Below are 19,632 nucleotides of genomic sequence, written 5' to 3'. Positions count from 1 at the left end.
AAGCCCTCCATAACCTGGCCCCATCCTACCTGGCTGACCTCCTCTCCAGACACACTCCCACCCGCAACCTCCGCTCTGCTGGTACCAACCTCCTGACCCCCTCCATCCGGACCAAATTCAGATCCTGGGGGGACAGGGCCTTCTCCATCGCTGCTCCCACTCTGGAACTCACTACCTCACACCATCAGAGACTCCTCCTCACTCACCACATTCAAAACATCACTAAAGACCCACCTGTTCAACACTGCATTCAACATTCAACCCACAGCATCTAACCCCTGACTATCTCTTCTCCTTCTCCCTCCTTTTGCTTTAAATATTTCCCTATTGATTCTTGTCTTTTTGCAATTGTTGTTTTCATGTATTGTTATGCATTATGTTTTCCACTCTGTCAAAGCGCCTTTGGGCTTCTGGAAAAGCGCTATACAAAATAAATGAATTATTATTATTATTATAAGACTCTCTGCTCACCTTCACTCCTTCATTCCTCTTTTCTCCTGCCTCTGGAACAAACTCCCTCACTCTCTTCAATCCCACTCCACACTCCAGGTCTTTAAAACAGCTGTTCACCACCATCTCTTATCTTCCCCCATCCAAAACCTTGATCTTTTCTATCCCCGCTAATTTCACCGCAATTCCACTTTTTTGAAATACCAACTTCTGTCCTGGAAGTCCTTGGTGTCCTTGTGTTTTATACTTCTCCCAACCCCCCTTCCCACACCTCCTCCCCCAAAGCCCTCTCCCTCCCACACATCTCCCTGCTCTCAAATGTTGTGTGCCCTCAAGTGTTTGTATGCTTCGCCTTCTCTCGTCTTCCGTTCCCTCTTTTTATATATTTTGTTTGTCTGGTTGATTTGTTTGTGAAGTAAATGTCAGCTCTTTCACGAGCCTCGATTCAGTATACAAAAAAAATAAAAAATAAAAAAAATCCATTGCTTGTCCAAGTCTCCCTTTATTTTGTCCCTCATCCCTGCTGTTGGTGTTTCCCCCGTTCTTTGAATCTGTATTCTGTCTCTTTTGTTCTTTTACGTCCTGACCCGGTGTGTTCCGTTACCAGTCAGCTTGATATCGCTCGCCAAGCGGCTTAAGCACTCCAATGAAACGCTTGATAAGAAACGGCTGGCTTGGCGAGCGATTCCAAGCTGCTTTGTAATGAAACACACCTCCGTTCTTTGTTGTAGCTCCTCCACGAGCCTCGACTTTGTGAACAGCAAAAACGCGGGAATAGTACAAAACAAAGGCTAATGGTATGGAAGCGCTTCGTTCGCAGTTTAACGTCGTCAGTGGTTACGTTATTCGTTCCTGATGAACCACAACCCGCTATGTACGTGTACGAGGAACAACTTACCATCTGTCTGCGTCTCCGACCGTCATTACGTCCCTCTTTGAACATCGCGCGCGGGGTCGCTCTTCCGCACGACCACCGGACGCTCCGTCAGGTACCAGACGATGTCGGCCGTGGGTATCGTTACCGCTCGATCGGCTCGTTTGTGCGACTCGCCGTGGGCTCCACGATACAACGGTCCCACGCTCCACCTCAAATCAACATCAACACGAGCTCAACCTGAACCTGAAGAACGCTGAACGCACCGTATTTTGAGCCGAACCTCCTCATTGGTTGCTGTCATTCCCCGAGCCAATCAGCGCTGCTGTTTTGTAGCATCACCGGAGTGACGCAACACGTCGAGCGTAAATATGTAAATTACGAAGACCCTCGGCATGGTGCCGGACAAGTGCTATAAAAAACTCGGTTTCGGTTTGTTTTTACACCTTCCTCAGAATATGATGTTTTGTGGTGTCATGTGGTCAGTGATATTTAATACGGTAAGTGAACCAGAACGCGTTTATTGTGCGTGTTTTACCTGCTCAGTTTGAATGCGACAACCCAGCGACATTAACTCCTGAGGTAAATTAACTCATGAGGTAAACTAACACCCGAGGTAAATTAACCCCTGAGGTAAACTAACCCCTGAGATCAACTAACCGCTGAGGTAAACTAACCCCCGAGGTAAACTAACCCCCGAGGTAAACTAACCCCTGAGGTAAACTAAGCCCTGAGGTAAATTTAATTTATCGTGGATTAATTATATATATGCGTTGGTACGTGAAACGGACTTGGTGGTCCGTATACCAGTGCAGTCGTTCCGGCAAACCACGATAGGGTCCTGTTAACTGAACATAAAAGGTTAACTTCTCATACTCATTGGGATTAAATATGCCGCGAAACGATCTTTGTAATTTGCAAGTGCTGGAGCTGGACCGACAACAAGAATGAAACGACGACGACGACGACGCCGAAGTGGGCGTGGACGTGGACCCTTGGAATCCCGGATATATTGTTAACCAATCAGCGTGCGCCGAGTTTGCAAACTTCCGGGTCTGCGCTCTCGCCTCACCGGGTGACGAGTTCGTGATCGCTTCGAGTCATTCTCCGTGTCCACACAGAGGTAAGACGATTTCCCCCAATCGTGTGCGGCTCCGTTTGTAATTCGTGCTTCCTGTGTGATTAGACGTAGTGTGTGCGAGACATTTTTAATGATATTCGGAAGAAGCTCACAGGTATGCACTACACCGACATGGTCAAGGTGTTGTCGGTTCTCGAGTTTGCTTGGATCGTGGTACACGTTGTAGTCGTGTTGATTTAAATTATTTGTATTTAAACTAATCGACAAATAACTTTGTGTGCATTATCTCTGGTGCTCTACCTGAAATGCTGCGAATGGAGTTCTACAAGGATGAGACTGGGTGGTTTGCCATTGCTTTCACACTAGTAGTAGTAGTCACGGCAGGAATTTGTGATTTGTTCAGGGTGCCGGCGATGAATCGCCTACTCTTCACCAAAGACACCGTGAGATACTTGACGTCCACCAACTATTAATGCATGCACACGGCCGGACACCAAGCTTAACGTCCGTCTGAGAAACGACCCAGTTTGTTATTGTGATCCCTGCCCTACCTGCGAACGTCCCTACCTCGTACCTGCGAAGCACCAATCCGAGGGTTTTATATCAGGTGTGGAATCGAACCCACACGAGATGGAATGAATGGACGTGCACTGAGTACCTTTGCATGTGCGTTATTAACCTCGCCAGAGTAGACGATATTGTTTTTGGGTCTGTCTGTCTCTGTCTGTCTGTCCGCACATACTGTGATGTATGCCACAATATGCCACCTAGTGGTAGCCAGTAGTACACGTTATCTTTTTTCATCTGAGTACCTCTATAAAGTGTTGTATGTACAATTTAGAATGTGCGTACCACTATAATGTATGTACAATTGGAATGTGCGTACCACGATAAAGTATGTACCATTAGACGGTGAGTCTGTCTATAAAGTATGTACAGTTAGAATGTGAGTACGTCTATAAAGTATGTACAATTAGAATGCGAGTACGTCTATAAAGTATGTACAATTGGAATGTGAGTATGTCTATAAAGTATGTACAGTTAGAATGCGAGTACGTCTATAAAGTATGTACTATTAGCATGTGAGTGTCTATAAAGTATGTACAGTTAGAATGCGAGTACGTCTTTAAAGTATGTACAATTAGAATGTGAGTACGTCTATAAAGTATGTACAGTGAGAATGCGAGTACGTCTCTAAAGTATGTACAATTGGAATGTGAGTATGTCTATAAAGTATGTACAGTTAGAATGCGAGTACGTCTATAAAGTATGTACTATTAGCATGTGAGTGTCTATAAAGTATGTACAGTTAGAATGCGAGTACGTCTTTAAAGTATGTACAATTAGAATGCGTGTAAGTCTATAAAGTATGTACTATTAGCATGTGAGTGTCTATAAAGTATGTACAATTAGAATGCGTGTAAGTCTATAAAGTATGTACAATTAGAATGCGAGTACGTCTATACTCTATAAAGTATATACAATTAGAATGCGAGTATGTACAATTAGAATGTGAGTACCTCTATAAAGTATGTACAGATAGAATGTGAGTCCGTCTTTAAAGTATGTTCAATTAGAATGCGAGTAAGTCTATAAAGTATGTACTATTAGCTTGTCAGCGTCTATAAAGTATGTACAATTAGAATGTGAGTACGTCAAGAAAGTATGTACAATTAGAATGTGAGTATGTTGATAAAGTATGTACTATTAGAATGTGAGTATGTCTATAAAGTATGTACAATTAGAATGTGAGTATGTTGATAAAGTATGTACTATTAGAATGTGAGTACGTCTATAAAGTATGTACAATTAGAATGTGAGTACGTGTGCAATTGGAATGTGAGTTTGCCTATAAAGTACTGTATGTACAGTTGGAATGTGAGTATGTCTATAAAGTATGTACCGTTAGAAGGTGAATTTGTCTATAAAGTATGTACAGTTAGAAGGTGAGTGCGTTTATAAAGTATGTACAATTAGAATGTGGGTACGTCGATAAAGTATGTACTATTATAATGTGAGTACATCCATAAAGTATTACAATTATAATGTGAGTACGTCTATAATGTATGCACAATTAGAATGTGAGTGTCTATAAAGTATGTACAATTAGAATGTGAGTACGTCTATAAAGTATTATGTCTGGGGTTTAAAGCAATATCTAGAGCCAGGTAGATCTGTATAGGTAGGTATTCGACTGTCGCGATAGGGAATCTACCTGTAATAAGTTCTTTATGTTTAGGCGTTTGTCGGGATAAGACGTATGATTGTGGATCTACCAGGAGATTCGTGTGATAGTTAGTTAGGGAATAATGAGTATAGCCCTTGTATGTCTCACCTAGTAGTCAAACCTTTGTCCATTTTGGCACTGCACACCACATAAACATTAGTTAGGACCTTTAGTACAACACTAAATGACGCCCTTCCCCCTGACATGACTAAGGAAGAAATCAGGCTGGAACACCGCCACAATGGGCCGCCACCATTTACACCTCCGAAAGGCCTACCCACCTCGCATAGCACGTGCTATAACACAAGGACCACGGGGTCGAGGAGTGGGGAGATTTGCAGTGGTGCATTGGGCGTGCCCCTGGACGAGCCGGCGAGTCGTGGGAGGCTCTGATTGGCAGAGCAGTGCGCCAATGTGACGTCATCGGCCAGGGATATTATCGAGGGTCGGACGCCATTTTTCGAGAGTGCAGTTCGGATGAGCCCGGAGTTGTCAAGAGTTCGTGTGCACAAGAGTTGAGTTGAGTGAGCACCGGACGCTTTTGCTGGCAGTTGGATTCCCAGCGAGTCATTCAGAGATCCCGACCCGAATTGGGCTGAGTTGTAGCCCGAGTGGAGCGGTGCTGGTGCTGTTGGAGCTTGGTGCACGGACCTTGTTGGCGGCGAGAGGATCGGAGCTTGGAGCGGGACCTCGGGTGCAGCGGCGAGGGTGTTGGCTCGGGCCTTGCGGGGCGTGCAAGGCGGATGGAGGATTCGTCCAGGCCGGGAAGAAGACGACAGGGACGAGATAAGGCCGTATCCGCGAATACACTTTACATGAAAGACGTGTTATTTTCGTATTCATCTCCCTCATATCGTGTTTGATATCTGTTGTGTGTGGGATCCCAATTTAGGCTTCTTATTAGAGTTATTACCGGCACGTGCTTTTTCACTGTCTTTGCTTTTCATTAATAAATCCTTATATTATTTTTGTACATATACCTGAACGCAGTTTCCTGTTTGGTTTTAATAGCTAAGGCTGTGGGGCTCTCGTCGTCCCCTCCATCCTGCGCGCTTTGATTTGGAATCTGCTATTGAGTTTTCGCCTCGAGAGTTTAAAGCCTCGTAATCAGCCTCCGCAACTCTGATGTTAATCGCAGTTGCGTTACAATATGTACTATTATAATGTGAGTACGTCTATAAAGTATTACAATTATAATGTGAGTTCGTCTATAAAGTATTACAATTATAATGTGAGTACGTCTATAAAGTATGTACTATTTGAACGTGAGGATGTCGATAAAATATGCTTGTTGTTTTTCCCTCATCTGTATAAAACCACAAGGTTCTAGCGATGGTCTGAAATCATTGATTGCTCTTTCTAGTTACACAGGTTTGTAATTGCACATCAGTGTTTACTCTACGAAGGTGAATGCACGACTGTTGAAGATATCATGTGATGTCCTGTTGCCATCAATGTTTGAAAGTGAACTATTTTCATGTTTGCTTTTCATGCTATTTTCTTGAGTTTTGGATAAGTCGGTAATACCAGTTTAACCATCTTGTCCTAAAGGACAAGTCGGTAATACCAGTCTGCTCTTTGTTCCTTTTATGTTTTTTTTTTTTCCTTCATCTTTCCAGGACTGCAGGTGATGCCTCTTAAAATCGATTCGTACATTTTGTGCTGCTCTGCAAATGTGAACCATTCGAGTGTATTTGTTGTTTGTATGTCATTAAGGCTTGTTATGGGACTCCAAATGTATGCGTATCCTTTGGAAAAGTTTCTGCTCGAGCGTGCCTGCCATTTGGCTTGCAGATGATGTCTCGAGAAGAGATCGCTGAACTGGAAAATGGAAATGGATTTCGTTTTGTTTTGGAAACTTCCACCGAGGCGCAGAATCAGGTCTTGATGGAAAGCCCTTTTGTTGGGAGTTCGAGGTTTTTTGAGGACTGGCAACTGGACAATGTTTGCGTAAGTATAAGCAAGCTCGATGTGTCCCTTCGTACGATTGAGGGAATGGCTTGGTTGCTCTTCCAATGTTCCATTAACCGTTTTCCGATTTGATTCCTTATAGAAATGGGTTTGTAATCCACTGATGTAATGCCATTCATATGTAAGAATTTCATTATTTGAAGGGGAAATTAAAAATAACTGTTTGTTTTCTCTTATTTTTAGGTATTAAAAGTTTTGTGTTTCATTTCTTGATCATAAAATTTGATCATAAATTTGATCATCCTCTTGATCATAAAATTTTCCTTTGCGGTCAATTTGAAGGTTTGCCCCTTTCTGACAACGTGCTCTTTTTCAAAGATACTTTATTCAGCAAGGTGTGTTTTGTTGTCTGCATAATCGTCTCCCTCTGCGGTGGCGTGACTTCCCGCAGACATCGCATGGTTCTGAAGCAGAGAGTCTCTTATCAGCAGTGCTACACTCCGATGAAGTACACTCGGCGGTGAATGCGCTTCATTCGCCTCGAGACAGTGACAGCGGGATCTCAGAGCAGTCCGAGAGCTCGCAATGCCATGGCAACACCGTTTCCGCTTTTGTTGTGCCTTCAAATCCCACTTCATCTGCAGCGTTGTTGGAGCAATGTCATATAAAGAGAGAGGAACCATCTCCCGATTCGAACATCATTTCCATAGAGTTTGGTACGTGTGATGCTCTTATCTGGTGTGCATAACTCCACAATGATATTTGGAAGCCGAATCTTTGGTAACGGCTTGGTGTGTAATTGTTGGTGGATGAGGTGTGAGCCGTTTGATTAAAATTATACTGCATTCATCCAGTAGTAGTTGCTTTGCTTTCCAAATGCAGATTAGTATTTAGCCCATCCTTCTCTTATCTTCCCCCATCCACCACCATCCACCACCATCTCTTATCTTCCCCCATCCAAAACCTTGATCTTTTCTATCCCCGCTAATTTCACCCCAATTCCACTTTTTTGAAATACCAACTTCTATCCTGGAAGTCCTTGGTGTCCTTGTGTTTTCTAATTCTCCCACCCCCCCCCCCCCTTCCCACACCTCCTCCCCCCAAGCCCTCTCCCTCCCACACATCTCCCTGCTCTTAAATGTTGTGTGCTCTCAAGTGTTTGTGTGCTTCCCCTTCTCTTGTCTTCCGCTCCCTCTTTTTATATATTTTGTTTGTCTGGTTGATTTGTTTGTGAAGTAAATGTCAGCTCTTTCACGAGCCTCGATTCAGTATACAAAAAAAAAAGAAAAAAAAAGAAGCCCATCCTTCGCGCAGCCTTTATTATGAGAATATGGAAAATGCTAATTAATACATTTTACTGATTTATTTACTTATTTATTTTACCTGTTCTTTTTGGCAAGTTTAGTTCGAGTACACAGTGGACTTGGCCGAGGTTTGCATTTTCATATCCTTTCTAGATGTTTGCAAGGTTTTACTTTTTAACCACACCCAATTCCTCGTATTTGTTTCTCTCTTGATAATCCTGGCTTCCACCAAAGAAATGTTCAATCTGCTTTTAGATGTAAAATGAAATGGAGTGTAAAATGTCGTTCTGTTCCTGATTATATTGTTTAAAATGTCATGGAATGACAAAGGAATTATTTTGAAGTACAGTACAAGCAAATAACCCATCCTTGTGTATGTACGAGTTGATTCACCCAGAATTGCCATAGGATTTCAGAGTGACTTGTACGAGCCGCTCCCTTTGGGAGTAGCACTATACGATATGCATCTACATAGAGAATTGGGGTGCTCCCCCAACCTGAACTGGCAAGACTATATTTTTCTGCTTAAAACCTTCCTGGGCACACCTCGGGTGCAACCACCAGGTTTCAACTCATTCGGTCCAGTGGTTCAGGAGTGCATAGAAATCAAGCACACACACACACACAGACACTTCTCAAATTGTAGTGTGATGATGATGACGATAAGAATGCAGAAAAGTTGAAAAGCAGGTTAAAGGAGGGAGTAAGAACAGTTGATCAAATAAGACTTACCTGGGATTCTGGTTTTGGAGGTAAAGGAAAAAAAAAAAAAGGGAGTGAATGAATGGAAAGGGTGAAAAATGCAGTTGCCTAATGTTGAATAATGCATAATGTGATTCTGTGAACTTGGTGGGTAAGAATAATGAAATTATCGGGCAGGTCATGTGATCGTGTAGAAAAAGGAAATGATTTTCAGACATCCGATTTGTTTGAAAACTTAGTTGTGAACTTTACCGAGTTTATTTTTCTCTTCTCCCCTCCACTTCCCCCACTCCCTCATCAGATGATGAGTGGAATGCAAGAATTGTGGGCAGTGACACCTTTTTGGGGGATACCATAATGCCGAACACGTCTGCTGTCCATGAGAGCAGCCGTGTAATCGATGTGCCGCTGCTGTCTGACAACCAGGTAGACATTTACCTTATAATAATAATAATAATAATTCATTTATTTTGTATAGCGCTTTTCCAGAAGCCCAAAGGCGCTTTGACAGAGTGGAAAACATAATGCATAACAATACATGAAAACAACAATTGCAAAAAGACAAGAATCAAGAAAACAAACAGCAGCGATATACGGCATATATATAAGACAAGAATCAAAAAGACAAGACAAGAATCAATAGGGAAATATTTAAAGCAAAAGGAGGGAGAAGGAGAAGAGATAGTCAGGGGTTAAATGCTGTGGGTTGAATGTTGAATGCAGCGTTGAACAGGTGGGTCTTTAGTGATGTTTTGAATGTGGTGAGTGAGGAGGAGTCTCTGATGGTGTGAGGTAGTGAGTTCCAGAGGGTGGGAGCAGCGATGGAGAAGGCCCTGTCCCCCCAGGATCTGAATTTGGTCCGGATGGAGGGGGTCAGGAGGTTGGTACCAGCAGAGCGGAGGTTGCGGGTGGGAGTGTGTCTGGAGAGGAGGTCAGCCAGGTAGGATGGGGCCAGGTTATGGAGGGCTTTGTATGTCAAGAGGAGGATTTTGTACTGGATTCTCTGGGGGATGGGGAGCCAGTGAAGCTTGTAAAGGACGGGGGTGATGTGGTCACGGGTCCGGGAATGAGTGAGTAGACGGGCAGCGGAGTTCTGAATGTATTGGAGTTTATTGGTGATTTTTGAGGGTGAACCATAGAGGAGGCTATTGCAGTAGTCCAGACGGGAGGTGATGAAGGCGTGGATGAGGGTTTCTGCAGCCGTGGAGGAGAGGGATGAGCGGAGACGGGCAATGTTTTTCAGGTGAAAGAAGGCTGACTTTGTGATCTGTTTAGTGTATTTGTCGAAGGAAAGGGTTTGGTCAAAGATGACGCCAAGATTCCGGATGTGAGGGGAGGTGGATACTGGGATACCGTCGATGTTGAGGGCAAAGTTATGGGTGGATTTTGTGAGCGTTTTTGGGCCAATGATGATTATTTCAGATTTATCACAGTTAAGCTTGAGGAAGTTGATTTGAAGCCAGGATTTTATTTCAGTGATGCAGTTTGTCAGGATAGAGTGGGTGTCGGTGGAGACGGACTTGGTGGAGATGAAAAGCTGGATGTCATCGGCGAAGCAGTGGAATTGGAGACCATGACGGCGGATTAAGTGACCGAGCGGGGACAGGTAAAGGATGAAGAGGAGGGGGCCAAGAACTGAACCTTGGGGGACACCTTGGGGGAGGGGAGCAGTGGGGGATTTGCAGTTATTGATGGAGATGAACTGGCATCTGTCAGAGAGGTATGATTTAATCCAAGAGAGGGCAGTGCCGGTGACGTTAAAGGTGGATTCAAGTCGGGTGAGGAGGATAGTGTGATCGATGGTGTCAAAGGCAGCGCTGAGGTCGAGGAGGACGAGAATGTTGAGGTTGCCAGCGTCAGAGGAGAGGAGAAGGTCGTTGGTGATTTTGAGGAGAGCAGTTTCAGTACTGTGGTTGGAGCGGAATCCGGATTGGAATGTTTCATACAAGTTATTGGCAGAGAGATGATGTTTGAGTTGAGTGGCTACAGCGCGTTCCAAAACTTTTGACAGAAAGGGTAGGTTGGAGATGGGTCTGAAGTTGTTTAGGGTGTCAGGGTTTAGACCAGGTTTTTTTAGAATGGGGGTAACAGCAGCAATTTTGAGGGAAGGTGGGACGATGCCTGTAGACAGGGAGGAGTTTATTGTTGCAATGATAAGTGGAGAGAGAGCAGGGAGGGAGGCTTTGACAAAGCTGGAGGGGATGGGGTCAAGAGTGCAGGTGGCAGTTTTCATTCCTATGAGGAGTTCAGAGAGGTCAGTAGGAGAGATTGGGGAGAACCGAGACAGGGGATGGCAGGACAAGGGGGGGCAGGTGGTTGGAGGGGGAGCGGGTGCGGCGGTGGTCAAGCTGTTGTAGATGTTGTCAATTTTGCGTTGGAAGAAAGAGAGGAAGGAGATGCAGTTGTCTACTGTGAATGACTGGGTGGTGGTGTTCAGGGGGCGGAGGAGTTTGTTTATTGTCGAGAAGAGTGCTTTTGGGTTTCCGGAGCCAGAGTGGATAATTTGAGAGTAGTAGGCAGAGCGGGCGCGGGAGAGGGCATCTTTGTAGTGTTGTATGTGGTCCTTGTAGGCTTGGGAGTGAACTGTGAGACCCGTTTTATTGCGGAGTCTTTCAAGTTGGCGAGCACGAGTTTTCATCAGGTGGAGTTCAGGGGTAAACCAGGGAGCAGAATGGGTGAAAGAAACTGTTTTGGTTTTTACAGGCGCAAGCTGGTCAAGGCAGGAGGAGAGAGTGTGGTTGTAGTAGTCAGTGAGGTCGGAAGGGGTGTGGAGGTCAATGAAGGGAGAAGTGGACATTTTTTCAGAGAGGGTGGATGAGAATGAGGTAGGTGAAAGAGCGTTTAGCTTACGGAAGTTGATTGTGCGATAATGCCTTGGTGTTGGGGCGGGGATGTTGATGGTCAGAGTGATGGCTAAGTGGTCAGAGAGGGTGAGGTCGGAGCCATAGAGATGGTGCAAATTTAATCCAGTGGAGCAGACAAGGTCCAAAATGTGACCACGGATATGGGTAGGAAAGTCGACATGTTGAGTGAGGTTAAAGCAGGTGAGTAAATCAGTGAAGTCAGTGGTTATTGTGGAGTCAGTGGAGTCCATGTGGATATTGAAATCACCAAGGAGGAGGATTGAGGGGGAGAGGGAACATAGCTGGGTCAGAAAGTAGGAGAAGTCAGACAGGAATGATGGGTGTGGTTTGGGAGGGCGGTAGACGACAGCCATGACTGACTGCGTGTGACCAGAGAGTTTTAAAGCCAGGTGTTCAAATGATGGAGCAGATGAGATGGAGATGAGGTTGGTCTTGATGTCTTGACGGTGGATAACGGCAATTCCACCACCTCGGCCCTCCGAGCGTGGTTTATTGACGTAGGAATATCCATTGGGTGTGGTGAGGTTGAGTGTGTAGTAGTCCAGAGGTTGTTGCCAGGTTTCGGTGAGACAGAGAAAGTCCAGTTTGTTATCCAGGATGTATTCGTTCAGGATGAGGCATTTATTGTTGAGGGACCGGGTGTTGAACAGGGTGAGCTTGATGTTGTTTTGAACAGCAGGGATGAATTCAGGTGATTTAGCCAGATTTAGCCTTATCTCGGCTGAAAATGCCCAAAGCAAATATCGTGATTGCTACCACCTCAAAGTCCATCCCTTCAACGCCAGTGTAATGTGAATTTCAAGCGCAAGGTTTTCTTGCCTCGTATTTCTATTAGCAAAGCAAGTTTAGGCCTCACCAATCTCTTTCAAAATTACTTTTGAGAATTGCTTTTGTTTCCAGCTTTCTCATCGTTTTCTCCCTCATCTGTATGCAAGTTTAATATCCTTTCGGGACTCTATTAAGCTTTGTTTCATTCAACTCTGACTTCTAAAATGTATTCCTTGATATACTTTTCAACATTTTTATCCTCGCCAAAGGAGAGGGTATTGCATTTGGGTCCGTGTTTGTCTGTCTGTTTGTCCGCACAGAACTTGAGTATGTGTATTAATTACAAAAGATTATTCAGACCCTTTACAACCCTAAGAACTCTAAAACGCTGACCCTTTGGAGCCTTTAGAATCCTAACACCCACATATGACTCCGAAAACCCTTTTGACCCCTAATACCCCGAATACCCTTTAGGCCCTTAGAACCTTATAGACCCTGTTACACCCTTTAGAACCCTTAGACCTCCAAGACTCTTCAGATCCTCTGACCCTTTAGGACCCCGCAGACTCTTGGACTCCTTTCCATCCTTTAGACCTTAAGACCTTCACAGCATTCAGACATTTTAGTATCCTGTAGACCCCTTTGACCTTTATACCCTTTTTAGATGTTCTAAGACCCTTTAACCAAAGGTGGATGGAGGTTATGTTTTCACGTCTGTCTGTCTGTCTGTCTGTCTTTGTTTGTCCGTTTGTTTGTGAACAAGATATCTCAAAAGTTGTATGTGACAAGGAAGAATCTGTTCGATTTTGGTGAAGATCTGAATATGGATTCGGATATGGGAACACGTGAAAGATAAGGAAGTTGTTGTGCTATGAGGAGACCTAAATGGACATGTGGGAAGGAGTATGGACGGTTTTGAGGGAGTTCATGGGGGTTACGGATATAGTGTGAGAAATGGAGAAGGTGAAAGGATTTTGGAGTTTGCTGATGGAGCTGATTTGTTGATTTGTAATACTCAGTTCCAGAAAAAGGAAAATAAGCTTGTTACATACACGTCAGGTGGGTCGACGACAGCCGTTGACTACCTGATGGTGCGTAGGCGAGATAGGGGGCACCTCCGGAACACAAAGGTGATCCCACGTGTGGAGGTTGAAAGAGGTGACAGTGAGAGAGGCATTAAAATAGAGGCTGAGTAGGGCACAGGATGATGTGGTTGAGCTTGAAAGTGGTTGGATGTCAATGAAAGATAGTCTGTTGGGAGCCGTTGGTGAGGTATGTGGATGGACAAAAGGACCACCGAGGCACTCGGAAACATGGTGGTGGGATGATGAAGTTGGAAAGAGGATTGATGAGAAGAGGAAGAAGTTCAAGGAGTGGAAGAAGGCGAAGGGTACGGGAGCAGAAAAAGCAGAGCATGAAAGTTATAAGGCAGCCAAGAAGGCTGCAAAGAAAGAGGTAGCAAAGGCGCAGGAGGCATGTAGGAAAATGTTCGGAGAACGCTTGGATTCGGAAGAGGGTCAGAGAGCGGTATTCAGGATTGCAAAGCAGATAGCGAAAGAGAGGTGTGATGTGATGGGGGTGAGTTGTTTGAAGGATGAAGTGGGACAAATCGTTGTGGACTCAGATGGAATTAAAGGAAGATGGAAGAGATATATGCAAATACTGTTGAATGCAGAGAATGAATGGGATGGCAACATAGAGAGTAACCCAGTTTTAGTACTGGCAGAGAAGATAACCGAGAAGGAAGTTGAGGAAGCGATAAAAGCAATGAAGAGTAGAAAAGTGGGAGGGCCGACGGGAGTTGTGGGAGATATGTTGAAGGTAGCGGGAAATTGGGGTGTGAAAAGAATGACAGAGATCTGCAATCTGGTGGTGAAAGAAGGCCGCATTCCAGTAGATTGGGAACTGAGTGCCCTCGTCCCTCTATACAAGGGGAAAGGTGACCCTCTGGACTGTGGCTCGTATCGACCGATAAAGTTATTGGAGCATGGAATGAAGGTATTGGAAAGGGTGTTGGAGAGGAGGATAAGGAAGAAAGTGAAGATTGACGAAATGCAGTTTGGATTTATGCCAGGAAGAGGAACGACAGACGCGCTTTTTATTTTGAGGCAGTTGCAGGAGAAGTACATGGAGAAGAGGAAAAAGTTGTTTCTTGGGTTTGTTGATCTGGAGAAAACATTTGATAGGGTTCCACATGAAGTAGTGACGTGGGCATTGAGGAAGTTAGGAGTGGAGGAATGGTTGATCAGAGTAGTGATGGCAATGTACAAAAGAGCACGCACAGCTGTAAGGACGAAGGACGGGAACAGTGGTGAGTTTGAGGTGAAGGTGGGAGTGCATCAGGGGCGGTACTAAGTCCACTACTATTTGTAGCTGTGATGGAGGTGCTGGCTCGGAACGTAAAGGAGGGTTTACCGTGGGAGTTGTATGCAGATGATCTGGTGTTGATTGCGGAAAGTATGGATGGACTGAAGGAGAAGATGAACAAGTGGAAGGAATGTATGGAGACAAAAGGTCTGAAGGTGATTATCAGAAAAACGATGGTGATGGCAAGTGGTGAAGCATGTGGTGAGGTGGAAAGAACTGGGAAGTGGCCCTGTGCTATGTGCAAGAAGGGTGTCGGAGTGAACTCAATTCAATGTACAATGTGCGCTGAGTGGGTTCATCAAAAATGTAGTGGTTTGAGAAGGTCATGAACCAGTGTGGCAGCTACATTCAAGTGTAAGGTGTGCACAGAGGGAGCTGCAGATGGAGGAAATGTTGAGTTGGATCTTGGAGACGGCGTGAAGCTGGGCGGTGTGAAAACATTTTGTTACCTAGGAGACATGCTGAATGGAGAAGGTGGATCAGACTCGGCAACGGTTGCTCAAGTGAGATGTGCATGGAAGAAGTTTCGGGAACTGAGTAGCGTGCTGACGAGGAGGGGAGTGTCGTTGAAACTGAAGGGAAAGGTGTATGCTGCATGTGTGAGAAGTGTTATGATTTATGGGAGCGAGACATGGGTAATGAACATGAGCAGCAACGAAGGCTGGAAAGGGTGGAAATGCGAATGGTTCGGTGGATATGTGGAGTATCGTTGAGAGAGAGGAAGCCAAATGATGAATTGCAAAAGATGATGGGAATAGAGCCTGTGATGGATGCTGTGAAGAGAAACAGTTTGAGATGGTTTGGTCATGTGTTGAGGAAGGATGAAAGTGACTGGTTGAGAAGAGTGATGGAAATGAATGTGGAAGGAAGTAGAGGACGGGGAAGACCGAGAAAGACTTGGCTAAAGATGGTCGAAGAAGAAATGCGGGCAAGGGGGTTAACAAGGGGAGATGCAGAAAATAGGGCAAAATGGAGAAGATTGTCATGGGGGACCGCAAGGCTAACCCCCGCTCTTGCAGGGAAAATGGCCTTAAAATGCCTGTTGTTGTTGTTGTTGTTGTTGTTGTTGTTGTTGTTGTATATGGGAATTATTTAATTTTTAAGTAATTCTTCACCATTGAGTGATAGTGCTAAAACCAACATATAGTAGGATATCTCCAAAAGTTAAGATGGATTTGGACGAAACTTGGTAGACAGTTTGTGTGTGTGTGATGAGGAAGAATCGATGCAATTTTGGTGAAGTTGTGGATCTGGATCCAGCTCATATAATTTCAAAAGTGATTCTTCACCATTGGGAGATAGGGCCAAAAACGATACATAGCAGGATATCTCAAAAAGTTGTGGACGGATGATTTTGATTTTATGCGATTCTGTATTGTGTAAATGTAAACTGATCACCTGGCGGAGGTATGTTCTCTACTGAATGAATGCCGTTCTAGTTCTACATGTTTCAAGTTAACAAAGAACCAAACATACACCTCTTCATTCCAGTAATTTTGCAGTCATGACAAATGGATTGCAGTTACAATTATATTTACTATATATTATTATTATTGACATTGTTATTACCGGCAACGGTACCCACCCTACGGGTGGGGTTTCAATTGGGAGGCCCAAATGAAAAGGCTAAATATCAGAAATTGAAGGCTTTTTTTATTTTAAACAATTTATATAAACATCTGTTAAATCTCGATCGGTGCAGCCGTTTGTGCGGCACCCAGGAAAATAACGTCATGCGGGAGCAAGTACCAGCAGGATGTGGCTGTGTGGGAGTCCACGTTTCTGATCCTCCTTCATGCCGAAGTAGCCCACCACTTCTCCAAGCATTCCGCTCTTCAGATCCACCATGAGAGATTTAAGCTTGATACTGAAGACGCGTGCAGTTAGTCCTCCCGATGTCGTATGTACTCTCGATACATGTTTCCATCATTGTAAAAACTACCAAATCAACAGTTAAAAGGATTTTGAGCCGATAGGTGTTACGGCCTTGGAAAGATCGATGGAGACAGCGATCTGTTAGCGTATACACCGCCCAAATAGCTTTGTGGAATTCTCTCATGTGGAGATTAAACGTCGTTTGAACTTTGGCCGAGGTTATTATTTACTTTTAATGATGTTTATATACGAATGATGTTTAATGATGTTTATATTGGTTTTGGGTCGTCCTTTCTGCATATTTCGTGGGATTGTGAGTTGGAGAGACGGCCGCGATGGCGGGGAGGGGGTTGACAAACTGAGGCTAATTCCTTACTTCCGCGGTTACACCGCTTATCATTGATTTATGAACTATACACCACTTCAATCCATTAACTTTCCATGCACGATATTGGGATCAAAGTATTGTATTATGGTTATATTTGCAAGTATTATGGTATAGCAAGTATATAGCAAGTATTATGGTTATATTTGCTATATTATTATTATTATTATTATTACTAGGGCATGCCCGTACTATATATATAGGACGTGCCCGTAAGTGCGTGATGTTACCGTACAATGAATGTATCGTCCCGACGCCGCAGCTCGGATGGCGCTGCAGTTAATCGGGCCCCCAAATTCCTCATCGACGATAACTAAACAATATATTATATGAATCGCACCGTACATACCTCCTTCTAGATCTTGTTCTTGTCTTGATATACTCACTCAGGCTCACTCTATCACGACTGAGTCCTCCCAGCTCCTCCAAATGGCGCCCGCTCGCCGCTACGTAAGTCCGGAAGTGACGTCCTCATTTGACTGTCCGGAAGGTCGCATATCGCAGGAAAGCGAAAGAATCGCAAATTAGTTTTAATTAGTTTTAAAACATCGTTTAACGCCAACATAGCGCCAACATAGTTTGCCGACGGGAAATAAATGAATACGCTCTCAAATGTGCCATCCGAGGCAGAGTCTGTTCGCCACGTTCGGCACACGTGATAGCTCGCTGCTCTCTGATTGGTTGAATCGTTTTTTGGACATAGCTCGGTAACTACTTCTGCGATTAATTTAAAACCTTGAAAAGGCACATCCTCGGGTCCCCAGCAATATACCTGGCAAGTTTCAAGTATATCGGACCGGTAGTTGTCGAGAAACAGCGGTCACAGACATACAAACATACAAACATACAAACGTACAAACAAACATACACACAGAGATTAGTGGAATTATAGATAGATTATTATTATTATTGCGAAAACGATACTACTGAAACGATACACTACTGTATTAACAAACCTGGTCTTAATTTGTCCAAAGCGGTCCGAAGGTGATGAATGAAGCCTAAGGCCTATACGTACCGTATTGTTGGAAGACCCGTAACATCTATGCTTTTGATATTTGATGGTTATTTTAACAATCGGTTTGTTTGTGTTTCACACTGAATCAAAAACGTATCAGTAGAGCATGGCGATTGTGATATATGACAGGTTCGACGATGTGTTTGGCATGAATGGCACATAAATCAAAATGGCGGTGTGTGGAGTCAGCCATCGTATGCCGTAATGACATCACAGACGTAATTGCATCACCCCTGTCATGTGACCATATCCTCAGCTCTGATTGGTGTCCATTTGTGAGGGACATACATACATACATACATACATACATACATACATACATACGGACAGACAAACACTGTTCTAGACAGCTTTGCCCTACAGGCTGCGTCGTAAGAAATGTGGAAAGTGGTTGTTCAATTATTCTCTTTCCTCCCATCCTATGTCGTCTGTGCCTGTGAAGCAACTTAAATTCTCTTTACATCTTTTGATTTCATATTTCTAACCATAAAGTTTTAAAGTATCCTGCTGATTTCAACAGAACGTTTCCATTTGAGATATTCACTTTTTCTAAACGAGAGATTCCTCATCAGAACAACCTCTTTAAATATTCTGCAACCTGGTGATCGATTTTGGCACACGTTAGCGGATTAGCCAAGTGAATTGGGCACTTTTCATTTGGGGGTTTAATGCAGAACACAGATTTAAGTTCCTTGTTCTGCATTACATTGTTCTTTGTCATCATTTATTTGTCCTTCATGTAACTAATGTACATGTCCAAAACCTTTGTACTTCCTGCTTTGGTGGAACCTTGTGTGTCATTTCTAGGACTGTCCATCATTGATGCTACTTGAGGAAGAGAAGAGTATGTTGGAGCATGAAGGAATTTCATTACCTGCACATCTACCCCTCACTAAAGTGAGAAAGGGATCGATGAGCCATAAGTCCAGGTTCCCCTATTTGTGTAAAGCTGAAATGTTTATGATTTCACTTGCATTGCTTTTTGCATTGCATTCATTTGGTGGCTACCTAACATCGGGGAGATGCTTCCCTTTATTACCATGAAGTCATTCATAAAATGGTTCAAAAACCCCAATATCTGTATTTTCTCAAATTTTATTGTGCAATTGTTTTGCTTTATTTCCAGCCAATACTGACCTAAAACTAGTTTGGTTTATTTTATTATTTTTGAAAACACTGTCTGGTGAACTCTCCCATCTACTATCTTTAACATACTCTTGAAGAAGTTCAGTCACTCAAACTTTTGAGTGGAAAAGAAGCCTCACTATGAGCCATGATCTTTCTTGGGAAAACCACGTTTCAAAGTTGGCCTCCAAAGCCAGTTACCGGCTGGGCATCCGCCTTCATGCAAAGTCTTTCCTTGGCACACCTGAACATCGATCTACCTATCTGGCCTTCATACACAGCTTGATGGAGCACTGCTTTCTCCTTTTGGCTGGCCAGAATATCCTATGATGAGCAGAGGCCAAAGTGCTCGGTCTGTTTCTCTCACCTCACCGGCAGGTCAGTGGTCTCTCTGTTTTATACCTTCTATTCTTCAACATTGCTCCCTCTGCTCTCTCAGTCATGTGACCCTCCCCAGCAACTCCAAGATGCACACATCCAGTAACCACCTCCTGGTTAAATTACCAAAATCCAGGATGACTGCACACTTTAATTTTCTTATTCCGAACTTCTCATGTATGGAGCAACCATCCAGACATTATGTCTCACTTTTCCCTCCACGACTTCAAGCAAGCAGTGCACCCACCATCTCTCGTCATCTCCAATTGTGACCCATGATCATCATTTCTCCCCCCCCCCTCC

General features: G+C 44.0%; 2 protein-coding genes across 2 annotated transcripts in view; one reads left to right on the top strand and one right to left on the bottom strand.

Annotated features, from left to right (window-relative positions):
• SCAPER (S-phase cyclin A associated protein in the ER) overlaps positions 1-1,525 on the bottom strand; it is a gene marked incomplete in the record, with an annotated part of 462,313 nt that extends 460,788 nt beyond the window's left edge. The window contains 1 exon segment of the mRNA XM_078786405.1: positions 1,349-1,525. Within this exon segment, the coding sequence (XP_078642531.1) occupies positions 1,349-1,393 (45 nt within the window).
• A 143-nt stretch (positions 1,526-1,668) lies between these two features.
• LOC137436421 (cyclic AMP-responsive element-binding protein 3-like protein 4) overlaps positions 1,669-19,632 on the top strand; it is a 68,334-nt gene continuing 50,370 nt past the window's right edge. Inside the window, exons 1-5 of the mRNA XM_068130187.2 lie at positions 1,669-2,447; positions 6,427-6,582; positions 6,995-7,259; positions 8,851-8,975; positions 18,634-18,723. Of these exons, the coding sequence (XP_067986288.1) occupies positions 6,427-6,582; positions 6,995-7,259; positions 8,851-8,975; positions 18,634-18,723 (636 nt within the window). The 5' untranslated portion in view covers positions 1,669-2,447. The remainder of the gene's footprint in view (positions 2,448-6,426; positions 6,583-6,994; positions 7,260-8,850; positions 8,976-18,633; positions 18,724-19,632) is intronic.

The sequence above is a fragment of the Myxine glutinosa genome, chromosome 11, assembly GCF_964187855.1.
Source record: "Myxine glutinosa chromosome 11, kmMyxGlut1.1, whole genome shotgun sequence".
Taxonomy (NCBI): domain Eukaryota; kingdom Metazoa; phylum Chordata; class Myxini; order Myxiniformes; family Myxinidae; genus Myxine; species Myxine glutinosa.
Note: the sequence above shows the minus strand (reverse complement) of the source record. Positions and strands in the feature narration are given on the sequence as shown.